Source organism: Anopheles stephensi, chromosome 3, assembly GCF_013141755.1.
Source record: "Anopheles stephensi strain Indian chromosome 3, UCI_ANSTEP_V1.0, whole genome shotgun sequence".
Lineage (NCBI taxonomy): Eukaryota > Metazoa > Arthropoda > Insecta > Diptera > Culicidae > Anopheles > Anopheles stephensi.
In genome coordinates, this window is record NC_050203.1 from 7,430,616 (window position 1) to 7,448,399 (window position 17,784).

Consider the following 17,784-nt stretch of genomic DNA (forward strand, 5'->3'; position numbering starts at 1 on the left):
GTCGGATCAAATTTATCGATTTGGTAATGGTAAATGGCCCTCTGTGATGTGGTGGGTTATATAAAAGTCTCACTCCACGCTGGCCGGAGAGTCGATAGCGAATCGATTTTTTTTGTTGTTGCGAAAGTTGGAGTTAATTAATTTAAACACTTTAAGCGTAATGTTCATAAGTAAATGTATTGCGTATAGTTAATTTAATTCTAGAGGTGTCAACTGTAAAGCATCCCAAAACCAACCGTGCAACTATGTGATACACATCTGAGATCTGAGAGGCTGAGCCAAATGAAAGCATATTCTTGTCCGTGTCGATGGTCCGTGTCAAAGATGATTAATCAAATCTCTCAAATCAAATGTCAAAGCCAGCTCGGGCCCGACCCTTTGCTCAATTCGTTTTGCATTGGTAATGAACGCAACATCTGCTGGCCTGTGTCAAATTCCAACACCCGAACCATACGGACCGCACGTTCTGCTCATAGTTTTGCCACTCGCAGTGTCTTCCCCCAAAAAAAAGCCAACCATTGCAGCATGTCGTGCAAGTTATCGTGCATGCAAGATACCAGCATCGATGGTCGGTGGTCATCCTCCCACTCACTCGTTTGAAGTGACGTTCCGAACCGAACCGGAGACAGCAATTCTTGGTTCCACACACAAACACAGAGACACTCGACCAATTGCGCTCCATTACTCACTTAACGCTGCGAAACCGGACGGCAGCAATCATTCAATTTGGCATCATGGGATGTTGTTACGCGTGGCGTGGACGGTACGTGGGGTTATCAAGTGAGTTCGTTTCAATTTTGTGCCATATTGAGATGGAGATAATGATAAAAGTAGGAAGCAATGAGCCATTTGGCTGTCCCAAAAAAGAGGGGTTGCCAGACCACTATGAAGCAATAGTTTTACTTTAACCGTAACATGTATCGTGCATTCTTATACATGTGCTTATAAACCTCGTTATACAGCATACAATATATCTTACTTGCGTCTGTTACCGTACAGTGTAAGCTACGTACATTACTAAATAATGCATGAACTTGATAATTACTGCAAGACATCACCTACCACATCGTCGAGGTACATGGACGGAATGCGTTTCCTCCCGGGCTTCTGTAAACACAGACAGTTCCGCAGAAAGTGATAAAATCTAATGAACTCTTGTGAAAACTGATGTCTCTAATTTCCATTCGTCACGAGACTAACGAGAATTGAGCGCATGCTAGCGCGTGATGTATTACGGCAGCTCAGAATCATCCCCCACATCAACCAACGGGGGGCGCTTGGGATACGCCACTCGCACGTTTCGTCTGTGACGTTGCTTGACTGGGTTGGCTCGTTAGATTATTAATCGCTTCTTTTACGACATGGTTCCGTCGTCCATTTTCACACGATTCGCTATCACGGTTAAGGTCTACTTTTGCATGGAACAATAGCGGAAGAAATGAAGGGCACACAGATTGTTCCGCCACTAGTAGACGTGCCAACAAAAGTTGTTGTAGGCCATGTACAAACTGTTTTAGCACGATAGATGGGATAATTAGTGATAGCAGGAGAGAAAGTACGAATTTCACACTCCCTCAGGGTGGAAAGATTTGATGTCATCTACAAGGGAAAAGTAAGTAAAATAAGGCGGTGAAGTCCGATTAGACCTAAGAAATTTGGTAATCGACCCAGATCGCATACGGTTAACTTAACAAAAAAGCTAAATAATTTGATGAGCTTCAAAGCTTACGGTGATTACCTTTCCTTCCTGAATTAAACAACGTGCACTGCAAGCTCACTCAGTCCATTACAGCATTACATCTTCATTTCCCCTATGACTTGCCTGCCATCGGTGTGCTGCCCATTAATGTGCTAAGGTAGTTATAAATAATTGATAATAATTGATTGTAAATTATTCGAAGCGCGAACATGACGTCCTCGGTACGTTCAAAAGTAAAATCTCCCGAGACGTCTATCCAGAGGTGCATCCGTATGCATCAGTGCGCCCCTCTACCTTCGTCGATAGTCTAGTGCTCCTGTGCTCTGGCTCTGGCCACAAGAACACATACCATCGTTCAAACGGTGGGAGGTAAATTTAGCGCCCGGAACGAATTGTGGCAACGAACCTTACACATACATTTGCGGGCAGAACCAGCAGCGATCCGTTTGGGAAGAAGCACGAGCAGCTCGCATAGCAATGTTGCTACTACACGAAACAAATCACGTAAAATGGTGGTCATTTCTTTCACTTGGGACGCCAATCCCGAAACCGTTTCGCCCAACCCCCTTCCACCCAGGTCACGTTCCGTGTTCTTTCGGTGCCGCAAATGGTAACGTGGTTCTTCAAAGCGAAGCCAAATCCGGGTAAGTGTTGTGTTGTGTACGTTTCGCCTTCGGTCGGTAGTACAAGTACGGCGTTCAATCCGAAATCTATTAAATTTACCCCGGGGAGAAGGCACTTCTACTACCGGCCAGTGGCTGGTGCAGTCTAATCACTGACGCAACGCACACTACCACGTTACGAATCTGCCTTAAAATGAAGCAACTGTGAATGGAAGTTTAACAAAACGCGCCAAAAACGCAAACACTGTGGTGTGTGCGCGCTACATTGTTCACTGCCTGTTCACTGGTGGGACGCGATCGAGGCACGTCTAATTAATTTAGTTTGAATGGAATTCTGACCACGTACGGGATTGATAATAAAATGCACCGGCTTCTGCATACCAATTGCGCTTCTTCCCGTTCGCCTGTGTTCTGGCAGCCATTTTGCGTTGGTAGAACGAAACGGAGGACGTAGAACTTTAAGCTGGTGTGCTGGTAGCCCACTCGAATTACCACTCCTTGCTTATTTGGCTCGATTTAAACTGTAACCGAGTGGTTTAAGGGTGCTTAAAGCTAGCGCTAGAAACATGTCAGAAGAAGTCATTTTTCAAATATCTATCCGGGTAAAGTGCACAGGACTTGTCGATGCAACACGTGCAAGAAGTTGTAAGGGAAGTGGAATGCCACATCCTTCTTCGTAAACTAGTGAGCTGTCGGAGAAGTTAGTTGTAACGTGCATGTGGATTATGAATCACGTACATCCATCCTACGCCCCACCGAGAGATTGTTTTTGAGTTCTTCCAGCTTCGAAGGAATCATATCAAAAGTTCAGAAGGCGATAATAAACCATCCTGACACGGTGTGCAATCGCTTCCGATGAAGAATTGCAAATTAAGGAACCACTTTGGCCACTGTTTTATTAACATTATTTAAACCAATGGTGAGGTTTTGCGAGTGAGTGCCGTAAATGAAACGATTTTAATCATTTTTCAAAGGCTCTTAAAATCTAAATTCTGTAGCTCGCTTCAAAACAAACGATCAACGGGAGGGAGAGCGAGAGAGAGGCGATTCATTAAAATTCTATTAGCATTTGAAACTTCCCACTGAGTGTTGTCAGGGCACAGGAAGCATCAAGCTGGAAGTGTAGACAATCAACAGCAAACAAATTGATTAAATTCGAAAGCCATCACTTTCGGCCAACGAGAGTGAGAGAGAAGGCACAAGAGATAGAGAAAGGACGGGAAAAGGAAAAGCAATAGTGTTCGACTTTGTATGGTTGACAATTTGACACAATCAATACCCAAGCGTGTTGAAGCTACAGAGAGTACCCGGCCATCCTTAAAAGGGAGGTACTTCGTTTGATACGCGTACTCCTCCTTCAGTTAGCTTAAGCTCTTATGAATACATGCCGATTATTTGCATAGGGATGTGGAAAACATAGCTGCCTATTCTGCCTGCGCGTCGGAACCATTTCCGAGTTGGATTTGACCTGTTCCCAAACCTGTCATTACGCCACCTCCTAATGACAACCATCACAGGCGGTGTAATATTTACAAAACACATAGGCTCCGATCGTGTTAGCGTCACATCTCCATCAACAATGGCTACCATCGCCATTGACCAGGACGGAGCGTTAATGGAGCATGCGGGAATAATAATAATGTTACCGCTTTTCAGCACAACAACACACCGAACAACGACGAGGATTTGACGAATTTTGTTTACCAAGCTGTGTGGTTATAAAATGTATAAATCTAATCCGTCCTCCGCCAGGTCCACGTGCCGGGCACGACCGTGATCGTTAATGAGCCTACAGAACCGCAATGACCCAGTATTTGAATGTGGAAAGCTCTCACTGCATTAGGTGTAATTAGATTTTCGGTCATTGCGTGAAAATTTATCATGTTCAGAATGTGCCGTTACCACCGCGTTGTTCTCCTTCCTCCTGTCGTTCAACCACAGCAAGCAACACACAGGTTCCGAATTCACTGTTAGACAGCGGCACAAAAACATGAACCTAAACCGCCACCAACCATAATATCCAACGTGTGGCTATTAATTTGACGAGTTACAATAGAGGGGAGACCATTTTATGAACTTCATTTCGATGTAATTTCTCTCAAAATGCTTGCAAACACAGGGCAAACAACATTTTCGCTAACTATCGTCTCATTCATCGGAATGGACCACCGTCAGAAACTTCTGGCTGCACCACAAACGAGATCGTTTGTTCCGGTGAAAAACTGTAAACGATTGCGGGCTGGTCGTTAAATATTAGTTCTTCTCTTGTCCGCCCTGTCAACGGCGTCCTCGGCCTCGGTACGACAACGCCTCTGCTCTTACAGATTCATATGTTTATTTTAGCCACTATTGATCTCGCTCATTCGCGGGAACGCATTTCGGGCTTTGGAGCTTGGCAACGGGCACACGACGGATGCGGGCATGCGCTCGAAAATTTAGACTGCAATATTTAGTCTCCACATCCGCCAAACCATTTGGTTAACGTTCAATTGGCACCGTAACACGTGAGCGAGGCGCACAGGCATTTGGAATTAACATCGGGCGGAATAAATTTACAATTCGCTCGCGAGCGCGGCAATGAAATTTTCCCTTCGATTAAGTTGGCTTTTATGCGCTCGAAACACCGCGAATTACCATCGATAAAAGCATCGAACCGAAAGATCTCTAACAACGACGAGGGGGTACCCTTTTTTTGTGTGTGGCCATGGGATATGAAAATTGTCCTGCCCGTTTTCGAAGCGCTAGCGGGTCGGTTATAATAATTTAACGTTAATGGTGAATAATAATTTTGCTACCGCTAATAAGCATAATCGTAAACGTAACAGTTGACTGAACTTGTAATTGACGGAATTTAATTTTTGCATTTTAAATATATATATATACATATTTTTTACGTGAAATCCTTGCGCTTCATGGATTTATTATTGATCTAGGAATGGGATGCTGGTTTGACGATGTAATTTTGTGAATTACAGATATCCAGTAGATACTTCTTCACCTTTTTAACAAGGTTGTTGTTCGTGAACTGCGAAACTTACCTAAAAGTAGACAAAAAGAGAGAAAAAATTGGTGTAAGATTAAAGTGTGTCGTAAAGTAATTTTGCAAAGTACTTCCTGAAACATTCTTCAAAACAGGTGAACTGAATACAAACTACCCACACAAAAAAAAAACTAACCATAAGACATCACAAAACGCAAAAAAAAATCGGAACCACACTGATGCTCACCGCAAATGCAAATCGGCTAAGCAGAAAATTATGATTCCTACGGTGTACGGTATTCGATCAATTCATAAATATGCACAGCAAGACAGTCTGTGAGCCGGACGGGGTTCCGACAGCGGAGCAGGTATGCCACCCCTGCAGTCGACCCGTGAAATGTACAGAATGTTGTGTAAAAACTCGGTGGAAAAATCCAACCCAGCTTAAGCAACGATATCTCTGCTTCAGCTGTGTGCACCAGGGAGAAAAGGAAAACCAGCTCAAGTTTTCCATCATCGGTTCAACAGTATTTCTTTCTGCCCCGTAACTCCGGGAGGTGGCAAGGCGCTTGGGGGAACTGGGGAGCAGAGAAAATAACTTTTCCCTGTGACCCATCATAAATAAATGGGTATCCACGCGAACCCAGAAGCAATAACGACGACACAAAGGACATTGAAGTGTGAAGGATTTTGTTGAAGGTAGTTTGTTGCGGTATCCAATTTTTATGAGCTTATACACCGGCACTGTCCCGTCGGCCGAGAGAGAGAGAGAGAGAGACGGTGCCAGCCGACCTTTTGCTCTGCTGATTCTTCAACCTGGATATTATGGGGTGGAGGGAAACATGGAACCAGGAGTAAGTTCCCCGTAAGCCAATCTATTGCTGAGTGCAACTAAAACATAACTTCGTACGAAGTAAATCTTGAGCACTAGGGGCGTGTAAATTTTGAAATTATGCATCTTCTTGCGAGGTGAATAGCTCCCACCGGATGTGAGTTTTCTGTAGGGTCCTCCGATGGTCGGCGAAAAAAGGGACACATGAATGATGAAACATGGTGTTTTGAGAGCTGCAACATGCATCCGACCCACGGAAAGGAAAGCCATCGCAGCTGTCCGTAAATAAACTTCTTCGTGATGTGGGGAAAACTTCAGCGATTTAGAAAATTATGAATAAAAGTTTACTATTATGTGTTCAAGATATATAAAAATGGAATAAAAATGAATAAAATAAACAACCTTCCAACTCTTCCCCTTCTGCAACTTTAAATGGTGCCCTGGGGAAGGCATATATTTTTTTAATTACGAAAACAGTTTAATGAAAACACCGTAATTGAAAAATGTTGCTCGTTCACCAGATCATTGGCTCCGTCCGGAACGGGTAATTTTCCTCGCGGAAACATTTTCTCTCTATCTCTCTCTCTCTCTTGCAAGCCGTCGTTCATCGCCCTTGTTTTCAACTGTTGGCACCGAGCAAAAAAGTTCCCATCCGGCTGGGAAGCTTGTTTCAACCTTAAAGGTAAGGTAAATATGCCGCCTACTAAATGAGAGAAAGAGCTTCCCGAGCCGAGGCATGCCCCAAACGGCAGGGCGCAGATCTTCAACAAATTCTACGCATTCTTCCGGTGTGCACAGGACGAACTTTCAGCGTGAGGCGTTCGGCAATCATCGTTGCTATTCATTGCAGCGTAGAATTATGCAAGCAATTTCGGAAGTTGCACACGAGGTTTGTCGATGCGTTGATGCAATTTTCTAAAATGGAGTTGCCGCATCTGTGAAACTTGTGTTGCGAACATCTTGCAAGCAAGGAAGACTTAATATTGAACGGTTGGGTTAGGCTTAAATAGGATTTGAATATGAAATCTTAGCATTAAGGCTAAATTCTGAATTATTGTTCTCATTTATGCAGAGCAGTAACAGAATTCTCCGACGATAGCGGCGAAGGTTTTCACCCGGCAGGACCTGGGATCAAGTCCCATCAGGAACGTCCTATCGAGGATTTATTTAAAAGAGTGATTAAGCCACGAAGGAATAACAGGCTTAAAAAGGACAGATTTAGGAGCAATTTACTTCAAGTCCTTCTAATGTCTCTGAGAGCTGATAACATTATAGGGAAACAACTTGAAACTTCAGAAGTATTGTAATAAAACATAGCGATAAAGCTCAACTATTTGCAAGAGCTACTATGAACAAATGTCGTAAATCACGGTCCGTGTCTAGGTTTATGTCTAGTCTTTGAGGATTACCCATTTAACGATTTGCAATAAACTGCACACAACCGTACCGAGAAAGTGCTCTAGAGATGTGCAATTTAGAACTCATCAAGGCAAGGGAAGATTAAAAGATTTGCCGTGCGCTCCAAGTTGGGAAACATTTCACAACATACGTTGGGTGATATAATTAAACACGAACAAAGGCGCTAACGAGATTGGATCCTTTTCGTACTCAAAACAAAAATCTCTTCATCGCTACATCCAAAAACCTCTGATGTCCCCCATATGCCCACCAGGAGTGTATGGAAATTCGATACTCCATTATTTAGGGAGGCACACACATCGATAACAAGCGGCTCCATTCTCCACAAGCGACACGCTTGCACCATCATCTTCTCCATAATGGGCTGTGTTAGGAGAGTTCGGCACATGCGAAGAGGTTGTTGCCCTTGTCGTTTCGTTTTCTACTGCTTTATTCTTTTTAATCCCATTCCCATCCCGCACATCCCACACGCTGTTATGATCGCACCCCTTAGCATGGCAGCATGTTTTCTGGGGAGGATGGCATTGCCACTAACACCTGATTCCTCACATTTTGATGCTTGGAAACGCTGCTCATCGGTGGTGCCTCATAATGAGATTTCCTGTGACGATCCGATCCGAACAAGGGACCGCTCGCCAGTTTATCACCCATCAATTACGCGTGCCTTCGAGGTTATCCTTCCTTATTGGCTCACCGGGAGGTAGCCGAATAAATATGCATCGTCGTCCCTTCTTGTCTATTGAACTCATCCTGACGTTGTTGTTAGTCTAGCGTTCATCTTGTTAAAGTGAAATTTTATGAGCCGTATAAAACTCGCACCAACAGCAAAGGCTTGGTGGTGTGTGAGTTTACCATATTCCTGATCGCCTAACAGCCGCAGCTGAGATTCTAGAAGAGATCGATGACACAACTGGTTCCGTACAATATAATGTGTAGAGCTGTTGCGGGATGATTTCGTATTATTTTCTTTGAATAGAAAGTGATAATCGTTCCACCACTCCACTCACGCATGCACGTCACGCACTTAGCCACACGTCCACCGGCTAAGCGGCCTTTTTTCCTACACCGTTCTTCAAGGCACACCTGCATATATTAGCGCGGCCTCATCTTTGCTGCCTACCACGATTTGCGGTAACATAAAGATGACAAGAAGTGAAAAGCATCAACCGATGTCGAGAGAGCCCGCCGTGCCCCGTGCGAATGTGTCCGGCTCGTTTGTAATGTTGAAAAATTGCTAACCCTGCCCGATCTCCTTTCTTTTAGGCTCGGAGGCCTAATGGAGATCTGTTTTTTCCCTTTCTTCTCTTGCTCTCTGTGCGCCTCCGGATCAATCGATCTTTCTATTGCTTCGGGACGGGGCGTTTTCCGCGGTCCACGGACAGGCAGACGTTTAACCGGTTTCAGCTTTGCCGGTGGCCATTCGGCAGTCGCAATGTCCGCCCCAGATACACAGGTTTACGTGATTAGGTGTTCCGTCTGTCTTGAAGCAGAAGTTCAAGTCTTTCAGGCTTAGAAATTAATTCACGCAAAATCGATAATAATGGATTGAATCTGCGACGCCGATGATGATGATGACGTGGATGGGGACAAAACACGCACAGCACCACATAGCACATCCAGAGCGAAAGGTGAATAAACGATAAACACTTTGCATAATATTATGACCGCATGTTCAACTGCTGCGGGGTAGTCTATATTGAAGCAAATATTCGGGCAGAATATTTTAATGTTTGCTGAACATGACATCTAATTAAAAAGCTGCGTGTAACGCCATTATCGAAGCAATATTAACGTTTGTCCATATTCGCCTTTTATTGTTCTAGCGTCACTTCTCCCCGAACTTCGGAAGAATGAATTGAAGATAAAAATTTCTTAGTAATATGGTGTTTTCCCTATTTAAATACTGTCTATGCTTTATCAACTGTTTGATTTTCTTGTGCTCAGCCAAAATACTATTCAAACATTGCACGCCAAATGACTTTTCCGGAAAGGGAGATTTTCTACGAATTGCCCTGTTTCTGTTTTGTTACACATTATTGTTTCCATTTGTCCATACCACGGCACACGCACCAACAGAGCTCAAGATTGGTGCACAATTTACTAAGAAAACCCATACAAAATAAAGCAAACAACAATAAGTTTGGTCCCGGTGTTCAAAAAGACCTCAGCAAACTCCCCCCGGAGGGAAGGTAAAACAAAACAAGCTACGCTATATTATCTCATCAGCAGCCAGTAAGGACACTGGCAAATACTGCCGAGATCGTGGAAGAGAGACAAAAAAGGATAACAAAATAATAAAGAGGCAACGAAGCCGCATAAGGAAAAGGCGTCAAGAGGGGGGAAAATTAGACGGATATATTTCCATAATAAATGCAGGCGCACAGCTTCACGCGCTAAGTGGAATCACACAGTGTGCCAAGACGATTAATTTTTCTTCTCATTTTCATCCCAACCATGCCTCAGCCCAGGGTCGGTAGTAATTGACTTCACTGTGTAGTTGACTGTGTACTGTAGAAAGGATGGGTTGTTATGCAGCCGCTTTACGATATGCAAACGTACAAAAATATGAAAGTTCATGCGTCGCCATCCTTTTGGTTTGTGTTCGATCAATTTTGCCCTCGTTCGTTCGTTGCCGAATGAGATTTTCCAGCTCAGCGAAATGATGCGTAGTACAACGCGCTGCTGGCCGTAATTGTGACTTTGAAATTGAATTTTGTATTAGATGGCTGAACTGCTTCACGTATCCACACACTCGTGGGCGAGCAGCGTGTGATAAGCGCACGAACCAGACGACTTTTATGCTCGTGTGCATAAACACATCTCGATAATGCGGGAGAAAATTGCATTCAAGTTTGATCACCTTGTTTCTGCGCTACTCCACGCTGCTTGCTGCTACATTGTGCCACTAATAACCAGCGTCGGCTAATACGAGCCACACGCCGAGTCAAACCAGCACTATCCGCGTAAGACGCTAGTTAGTTTACATTGGCGGGTAGAAAAGCTTGAACTTATGCGACAGCACAACAAAGAAATCCAATCGCAAATCTGCACCCTGAAAACAATCTCACCCGCAAGGAAGGCAAACAAAAACTGTGCTTTGACCAACATCCGCAGCATAAGACGCAGCAGATTCGGAAAAGCCAAGAAAAACAAAAAGGACACGGCACCATCTTCTCGATCGTTGCCTGCGGTCGTTTATTTCATTCTGCTCGCAATCAACCGCGACACGAGACACTTTGAATATAGATTACTCAACTTTCGGGATATTCCTTCCATGGTGCGGTGGAAGAAAAAATGGCTGCCGTCGTGATGATAAGAATGATGATGACGACGGTGGATTACTGATGGATTGTTGTACTGATCGCGAGCAGCGATTTCGAAGAGCGCGAGAGCGAGAGAGGTTTCCTTTATGCTAAACTTTTGTAATTAAACGAATCCATTTTGTTTGCACAATTGTTCAATATGGCGTTCGTTGTATTGAATTTGGAGGGTAACAATTCAACAATTACTTCCTCTTGGCAATAATCGGAGCGGAGTCCTCGTAAGATTGATTTTTTTGTTTTCGCCCTCAAAGCACGCACCGGTCGTCCCACTCAAATGACTTTAGCTCGATGACTCAACCAACACACGACACGACACAGTTACGGGAAGGTAGACCCAAACATATCAACGACCATTTCTAGAAGTGCCAAATTGATGGAAAACAGATGCCCATCCGTTACGCCAGCCGGGAATCGATTGCGGGCAGTCGAGCGAGAGCACCGCCTAGTTAGGCCTCTTTCTAGGCCAGCTAAATAAACCTTCGGCCGGTTAAAGATGGCCGTAGATTTCTCGATCGGAATAGTAAAGTGTGTGTGTGAGTGTGGCATACCAGGGGGCCAAAGAGACGAATCGACCCAATTTTCATGCTTTTATTTTTGGTAACAAGAACAAGCTGGAAATTGATGAAGCGTAGTTTACGACATTACCGTTTACTAATACCAAGAAGTTGTGATTCGGACATGGGAATAGGTCGAAAGCGGTTTGCTTTTTCATCCCAATAGTGCAAGGACCACCGGGTCAAGGTTTGGTGCCGAAATGGATCCATTAGGATTCGGTTCAAGAATGCGGGCAAACGCCGCATTGGGAAACGCATATGGATGATTTCCACTCAATCGTTTGCCCAATCACTCAGATGTTTACATAATTTGAGAAAGCATCCTTTTTTTTAAGAAAATTGGCACAACGCGCCAGGGCTCAGGATAGACTGTCGATGTGGGGAATCGATACACATCCAATGGCTGAGCTGAGAGACTTCATGATTTATCTTTGCTGTCTCGCGTTGGGGGAGGTTCAGATTTCCCCATTGATCAAATCCGATTGTTCATGGGAATGCTGCTATTTGATCGCTCCCGGTTCCGTGTGATGTCACAACGTGGCACGTGTCGTGCAAGGTAAAGACGGATGATAAATGATAAGCAACTTGGGCCCACCAAGAGAGAAGTTGTTTGCAGTCACTTTGATCTAAAACGATTTTCAATCTAATTTGTATGTGAAGTAAGACGAGTCTTTCTTGAAAAAGACCAAATCATAGATTCATCTTGAAGATTTAATTTCTTCAACACGTGAACAACTTCTTTTTCCAATTGATTCTTCCAACACATCGCTAACAAAGCGCAACATTGAAATTAAATTGACAAACTCCACCCATCATTGTTATGCGTGTTTTGTGATGTAAAATGTCAGCAAACATGGCTACAGTCGAGAGTCTTAACGATTTTCCTCACAGTACACGTCTGGTAATCGATCTCCGAAGGGAAATTGTAACCACAATATCGTTCCCCATAGAAGCGCGTTTTGACAAGGAACAACTTAAGGGGGGAGGAAAAATAAAGTCCCGAACCATCCTTCTATTGCGCCGTTTCTTGGAATTCCCCACAATTCACGGGTTTACTCGGGTGCGAGAAATGATTCTCATTTGCATGATATATTCCCCAGCAGCAACCGGATTGGGAGCAATATGCATTTGATTGTGGAGCGGTCCCAGCGGAGCATCGAGCGCGATGACAATCACGCGTAGAACACTTCTTCACAGCTCGCACACGACAGGAGGAGTAGCCGAGTTCTGGAGCGCTTTTTCGCCCACTTCTTCTGCCACATCAAAGGCGTTTGGTGGAACGTTCCGGGTGCACAAAGAATGTATCGTTTGCTCTGGCGCATGTTTTGGATAACTCCCGCCGGACGTCATGTTGGAAGGAGCGAATTTCATTCTTGATGAAGGAATTCCTTCATGTTGCCCACGTCCACCACATCGAGCACCTGGTGGTGGTGTGTCGATGATCAAACTGTTCCCGCTAAGGGTTCGGTTGGTTGGTTGGGACACGAGACAAATGATGGAAATCAGGTTTGACACATGAGTTGCGGACATGTGTGACAGCAGGGCAAAATCATTAGACGCGTAAATTGAACCTAACCAGACGCTTTGACCTACCAGGACTCCTGTGTGACTTGGTATTCGTTCGTGGTTGTGGTGGGTGACCATGTGACACCTTGTACTATCAGTTAGCTTGGAGTAATGGATCAAACATTACATATTCGTACAGGTGTAGCTCACCCGGAAGCATTAATGAATTTCGCCTGGATAAATAAATGCCCTGTCTGACAATGATAAATTGTGTTGCATTCAGTGTGGAGCATCTGTATGTTTGGAATTCAATCAAGAAATAGATACTTGGACAATTCAGTTTTTATTTGTGCTGCAATTCCTGGATTTTGTTGCAATTCAAAGAAAGGACTTTTAACATGCATTTTTCTCCGAAAGACCACCTCAGGAAAAGCACAGCAGCTTCTGAGAACTGGCACAGAGTTATACCCTTTTAAGCATACGACTGCACCATCAAAAAAGGCTCCGCAAGAAGATTTCGTTTATTGAAAGACGACCTCGTTCCTTCTCTTGTCTACACATTTTTCCTAAAACGGTTTCAACTAGCAGCTTCTTCTAGAACATCAACCAATTGCTAACGGCAGCTCCGAAACGAAGAAAAAAAAAATTACTCCGTCTGAGAGTTATTTCTTCCTTCGACGACCGTCTCAAGAGGTCTCCCAGGAAGAGTGTACGGCAAGCAAAGTGAAAATTTTTGCCCTTATGCATATTTTCCTTTGCCTTGATCCTGCTCCAGGCTGCTTCCTGCTGCTGCCACCGCCATGTGTGTGACGCGCGTGAATGAGTTTTTATTTTCAGGAACCTTTCCCAGAAAAAAAGCAACGGAGCGCTGCAGCCGACAACGGTTAAACGAAGGTATAAAGGTTTTTCCCACATCACCACCGCATCTCGCACTACTCTGCTGCGTTGTTGGCACGGTGGCACATAAAATATCGTCAACCCTGCGCGAGAACCGCTCCCGGGTAGACTTTCGGCAGTGTAAAAGCGAAAAAGGAAGCAACAACTACAGCACCAACGGCAGCATAATGGCGGAGGAAAACACGGCCCGAAGAGAGCATCATGCAGGAAATTCTGTGTTCTCGAATTCGGGCTAGCTCGAATACATATATTCCGGGGGCACCGTTGAACCCAGGGGTTCAGGTTATGATGAGAAGCAGCGAACATGTTGACACCACATGGGACATCTTTTTTCTTCCCTTTGCCTTCGCCTCTTTCAACCTAGCGCCGTGAGTGCTAAGAGCGATTGCCGGGGCGTCAAACGGACGCTGACGAATGTGAACAGAAATCGTCGAAACCGAGCGGTTCGAGGTCGAATCGGCGAAATATGCATACACGCGGGCAAGCGCGCTTTAGACCACACATCTGCAGGAAGATGTATGCTGCTTAGCTCCAGCTGCTCAGTTTTTAGCTTATTTCTGTGCGTTTCAGAAAGTTGACGGAAGAAAGAACGAAGATAAAAACATAACCGGCATAGTGTCGTCATCCCTAAAAGTATTTAACCGGGCATAAGCGGCAACGGGGCGCAAACGTATTAAAATTGGAGTCACCGAACGACGGGCCGGTTTCGGCTCGGTTTGGGTTCTGTTTTCGGTAATGCTTCTCACATATGCATGAGAAACTGAGGGTCGGTGATGCACGCGGCATGAACAGAAAAAAAAGAACTCCGAACAATAAACCAATAAAGATGCATACAGGCTCGGCTTTTTTGTGGCTCAAGTTTAACGAAGCACGTTTGAGGGACAAGCGTCATTCTTGAAATGAGGTTCATTGGAAGAAATTTTTATGATAGCCAGGGTCTTTCGGGTTTTGGGTTTAGTGAGGAGGCAGTGTTGCAACCAGGCCACATGCGACGCTTCGTGTCCTAAGGGTTTTAACATTTATTCAAAAACCTTGAAACTGCATCGAGAGCTCCAGATTGCCAGTAACCATTTCGTAATTACAACGAAACGCTTAATTACAACGAAACGTTTAATATACATCAACGTTAAGATGTTACCGACTTCCTTAAAATTTTAAAAATTAAATCTGTTTAAATCCAGTTGCCATCTTAGTTGGTGGAAGGCCTAATCCGCCATTACCGTGCCATCGTTGGCAACCAGATCAATCATAATCAAAGTGAGTGAGATGGGGGTTTACACATACACGATTCCTTAGCATTAAAGAATTAATTCCACCGCGTTGGCGCGTGATATGAATTTGATTGCAGGTTATTATCTTTCATCAACGATTCTTTGGACTTTGATTTCGGAGGCCATTTTGACCCGCGGACCGTTGTGAAATTAATTTGAAAGCAAGATTAGCGTTTCTTCCAGGAATAAGGGCAACGCTGAACTGCGAGTGAGCAAATTCGGAGCGAGTGATCCCAAGATCCCTAAAAAAAAGAAGCAAAAAAACGGACAACAAACCTGAAATCCTCAGTTCGTTATCGCTTAGCTCTCGATTTAGTTAATGACACGGTTGGAAGAATTATTCGGAAATTCCACCTTTTTTCATCCGCTCCTCCAGATTGAATGGATCAATGTTCTTCCTTTGCTGAATAAAACTTAAAACAATTTTAAACAAATTTTAAAAACAAGTGATAAAAGAGACATCAGTCCGTAATGAGTACGGACGCAACTTTCCATAATTATAATCAACGGAAACGTTTGCGATCTGGAATGAAAGGAATGCTTCACGCTTAAGACTTCTTGTACAGCCAACTCACCCAAAACAGCCGAAAGTACCAACTCCAGCCAAAACAGCAGATATACATCTTCAGCCATAACGAGATGCTGTAATGCTGTGACTGCCAACATCGTTAAAAAGGGTAAATAAAACTTTTCCCTTCCTTAATAATTGATTTTCAGCGTTGGTTAAAAAAATAATAACAAAACTATGTGAAACATGAGAAGAACAGCCATGTGGAGAATTCAAACATGGACGTATATACACTAATTCAAAACTGATGCGATCTCGAAAAAAAAATCCGTTCAGGTAATGAAAATATTTAGCATATTGGTCCAGCAACCGAAGCGTTCACAGTTTTACCAAGCGATTAACAATTAGAGCATCATTTGCGGTTTCATTATACATTCCTTCGTTGTTTTTGGTTTTGGCAATCATCCTTTTAAAGGTACGAATTTCAGCCTTACAATTAAAAAGTGCTACAACTAAAATTCTCATTGAATTTGAGTGTTTATTAGGTGTTTGGCTACGATAGGAGCTCTTGCTTGTTGAAGTGCGCCCGTGCAACATTTTTATTGTCGGTAAATTTGTTTTATTAACGCACCGTGAAAGAATACAGTGAGTTTCAATAGCGGTATGTGCTGAAGCGAAACAACTGAGACACACATCGTTCTTTTTACTTTTTGCTTGCAGATATGAATTCCAGCCAAAGCTCTGTACAAGAGGAAAATGCAAGCAGCGCTATGCAAGCACCTCGCCGCCGAAAAACTACCAGCAACGAAGATAGAGAGCGCGTGGTAACGGCGTATGAAAACGGAGCCACTGCAGCTACGATTAGCGAAATGTTTAATTTGAAAAAACCGACTGTCCATGGTATCATCAAAAAATACCAAACCCAATGGCAAATCGAGGCAAAGAAGCGTGGTGGCAACAGATCTAAACTATTGTCGCAGCAAGCCGTAATTGATGTTCGGAACTGGATCGACGAGGACTGCACGGTGACGCTTAAAGCACTCGCAGAGAAAGTGTTCGAACAACACGGTGTTCGAGTTTCGTCCACAACCATAGCGAGGGAAATAAAAGGATTCAACTACTCTCTGAAGATGGTCAAACTGTTACCGGAGCGACGCAACACACCAACGACTGTCGAAGAAAGGAAACATTACGCTACACAATTTTATGAAATTGCGCGCGGAATTCCGGATAATGGATTAATCTATTTAGACGAAGTAGGATTTAACGTCAGTATGCGTACGCTAAAAGGACGATCGCAGAGAGGAACACCGGCCACCATCACCGTTCCACAGTTAAGGACTAGGAACATCTCCATCATTTGTGCTATGCATCGGTACGGCGTGCTGCTTTACACCACACACACTCGATCCGTAAACCGTGAACGGTTTATACAGTTTATTGAAGAACTAAAGCAAACCCTGCGATCGAAGAATATTAACAGCAGCTACTTCATAATGGATAATGTAGCTTTCCACAAAACACCCGCAGTAAGAGTTGCAATCGGAAATGATAGCGACAAACCTTTATATCTACCACCCTACTCACCATTCCTTAATCCTATTGAAAATCTTTTCAGCCAGTGGAAGAATTTTGTGAGGCGAAGCAATCCTTCAAATGAGGATCAATTGATGGAAGCGATTCGGAATGGATCCAGGCTAATAACCGCACAGGATTGCGATGGCTACATTTCGAATATGTGGCAATACATGTCCCGTTGTTTGAGGGGCGAAGAAATTTTAGATTAAGTTATGTATAAATATATATAAGATTAGAAAGTAAGATTTTAGTTTTAATGTGTAACATATTGTACTGACGATTCTTAAAAAGATGAAATGTAAATAATGCTGCTGGACGAATTAAAATAACATTTCCGTTGCTTTCAATCACTATCTCATCCGAACATGCTATTCGAATACCGTTCCGAATGTGTAAGAAAAAAATTATTGGCATTTTAATTATAATCACTCTGACCTGGCCGTACTAATCACCTCAAAATCGCATGTTCGGATGAGATAGTGATTGAAACCAACGGAAATGTTATTTAAATTCGTCCAGCAGCATTATTTACATTTCATCTTTTGAAGAATCGTCAGTACAATATGTTACACATTAAAACTAAAATCATACTTT

The 17,784-nt window shown here is 43.6% G+C and overlaps 2 protein-coding genes across 24 annotated transcripts in view; one reads left to right on the forward strand and one right to left on the reverse strand.

Annotated features, from left to right (window-relative positions):
• Positions 1-17,784, reverse strand: part of LOC118510461 (AF4/FMR2 family member lilli) — a 197,286-nt gene that overhangs the window by 99,281 nt on the left and 80,221 nt on the right. The window lies entirely within an intron of this gene.
• On the forward strand, positions 15,816-17,543 carry LOC118510467. Of its 2 annotated transcripts, XM_036052324.1 has the most exons (4): positions 15,816-16,087; positions 16,158-16,257; positions 16,333-17,141; positions 17,231-17,351. In XM_036052324.1, the coding sequence occupies exons 3-4, from the start codon at positions 16,335-16,337 to the stop codon at positions 17,270-17,272; spliced, it is 849 nt and encodes a 282-aa protein (XP_035908217.1). In that variant the 5' UTR covers positions 15,816-16,087; positions 16,158-16,257; positions 16,333-16,334; the 3' UTR covers positions 17,273-17,351. The 2 variants fall into 2 exon arrangements, with proteins under 2 accessions (XP_035908217.1, XP_035908216.1); XM_036052323.1 differs by having other exon boundaries at positions 16,333-17,543.

What these genes read in the sequence shown, in the direction of transcription:
- LOC118510467 (XM_036052323.1), top strand. Translation starts at nt 16,335, where the DNA reads ATGAATTCCAGCCAAAGCTCTGTACAAGAGGAAAATGCAAGCAGCGCT.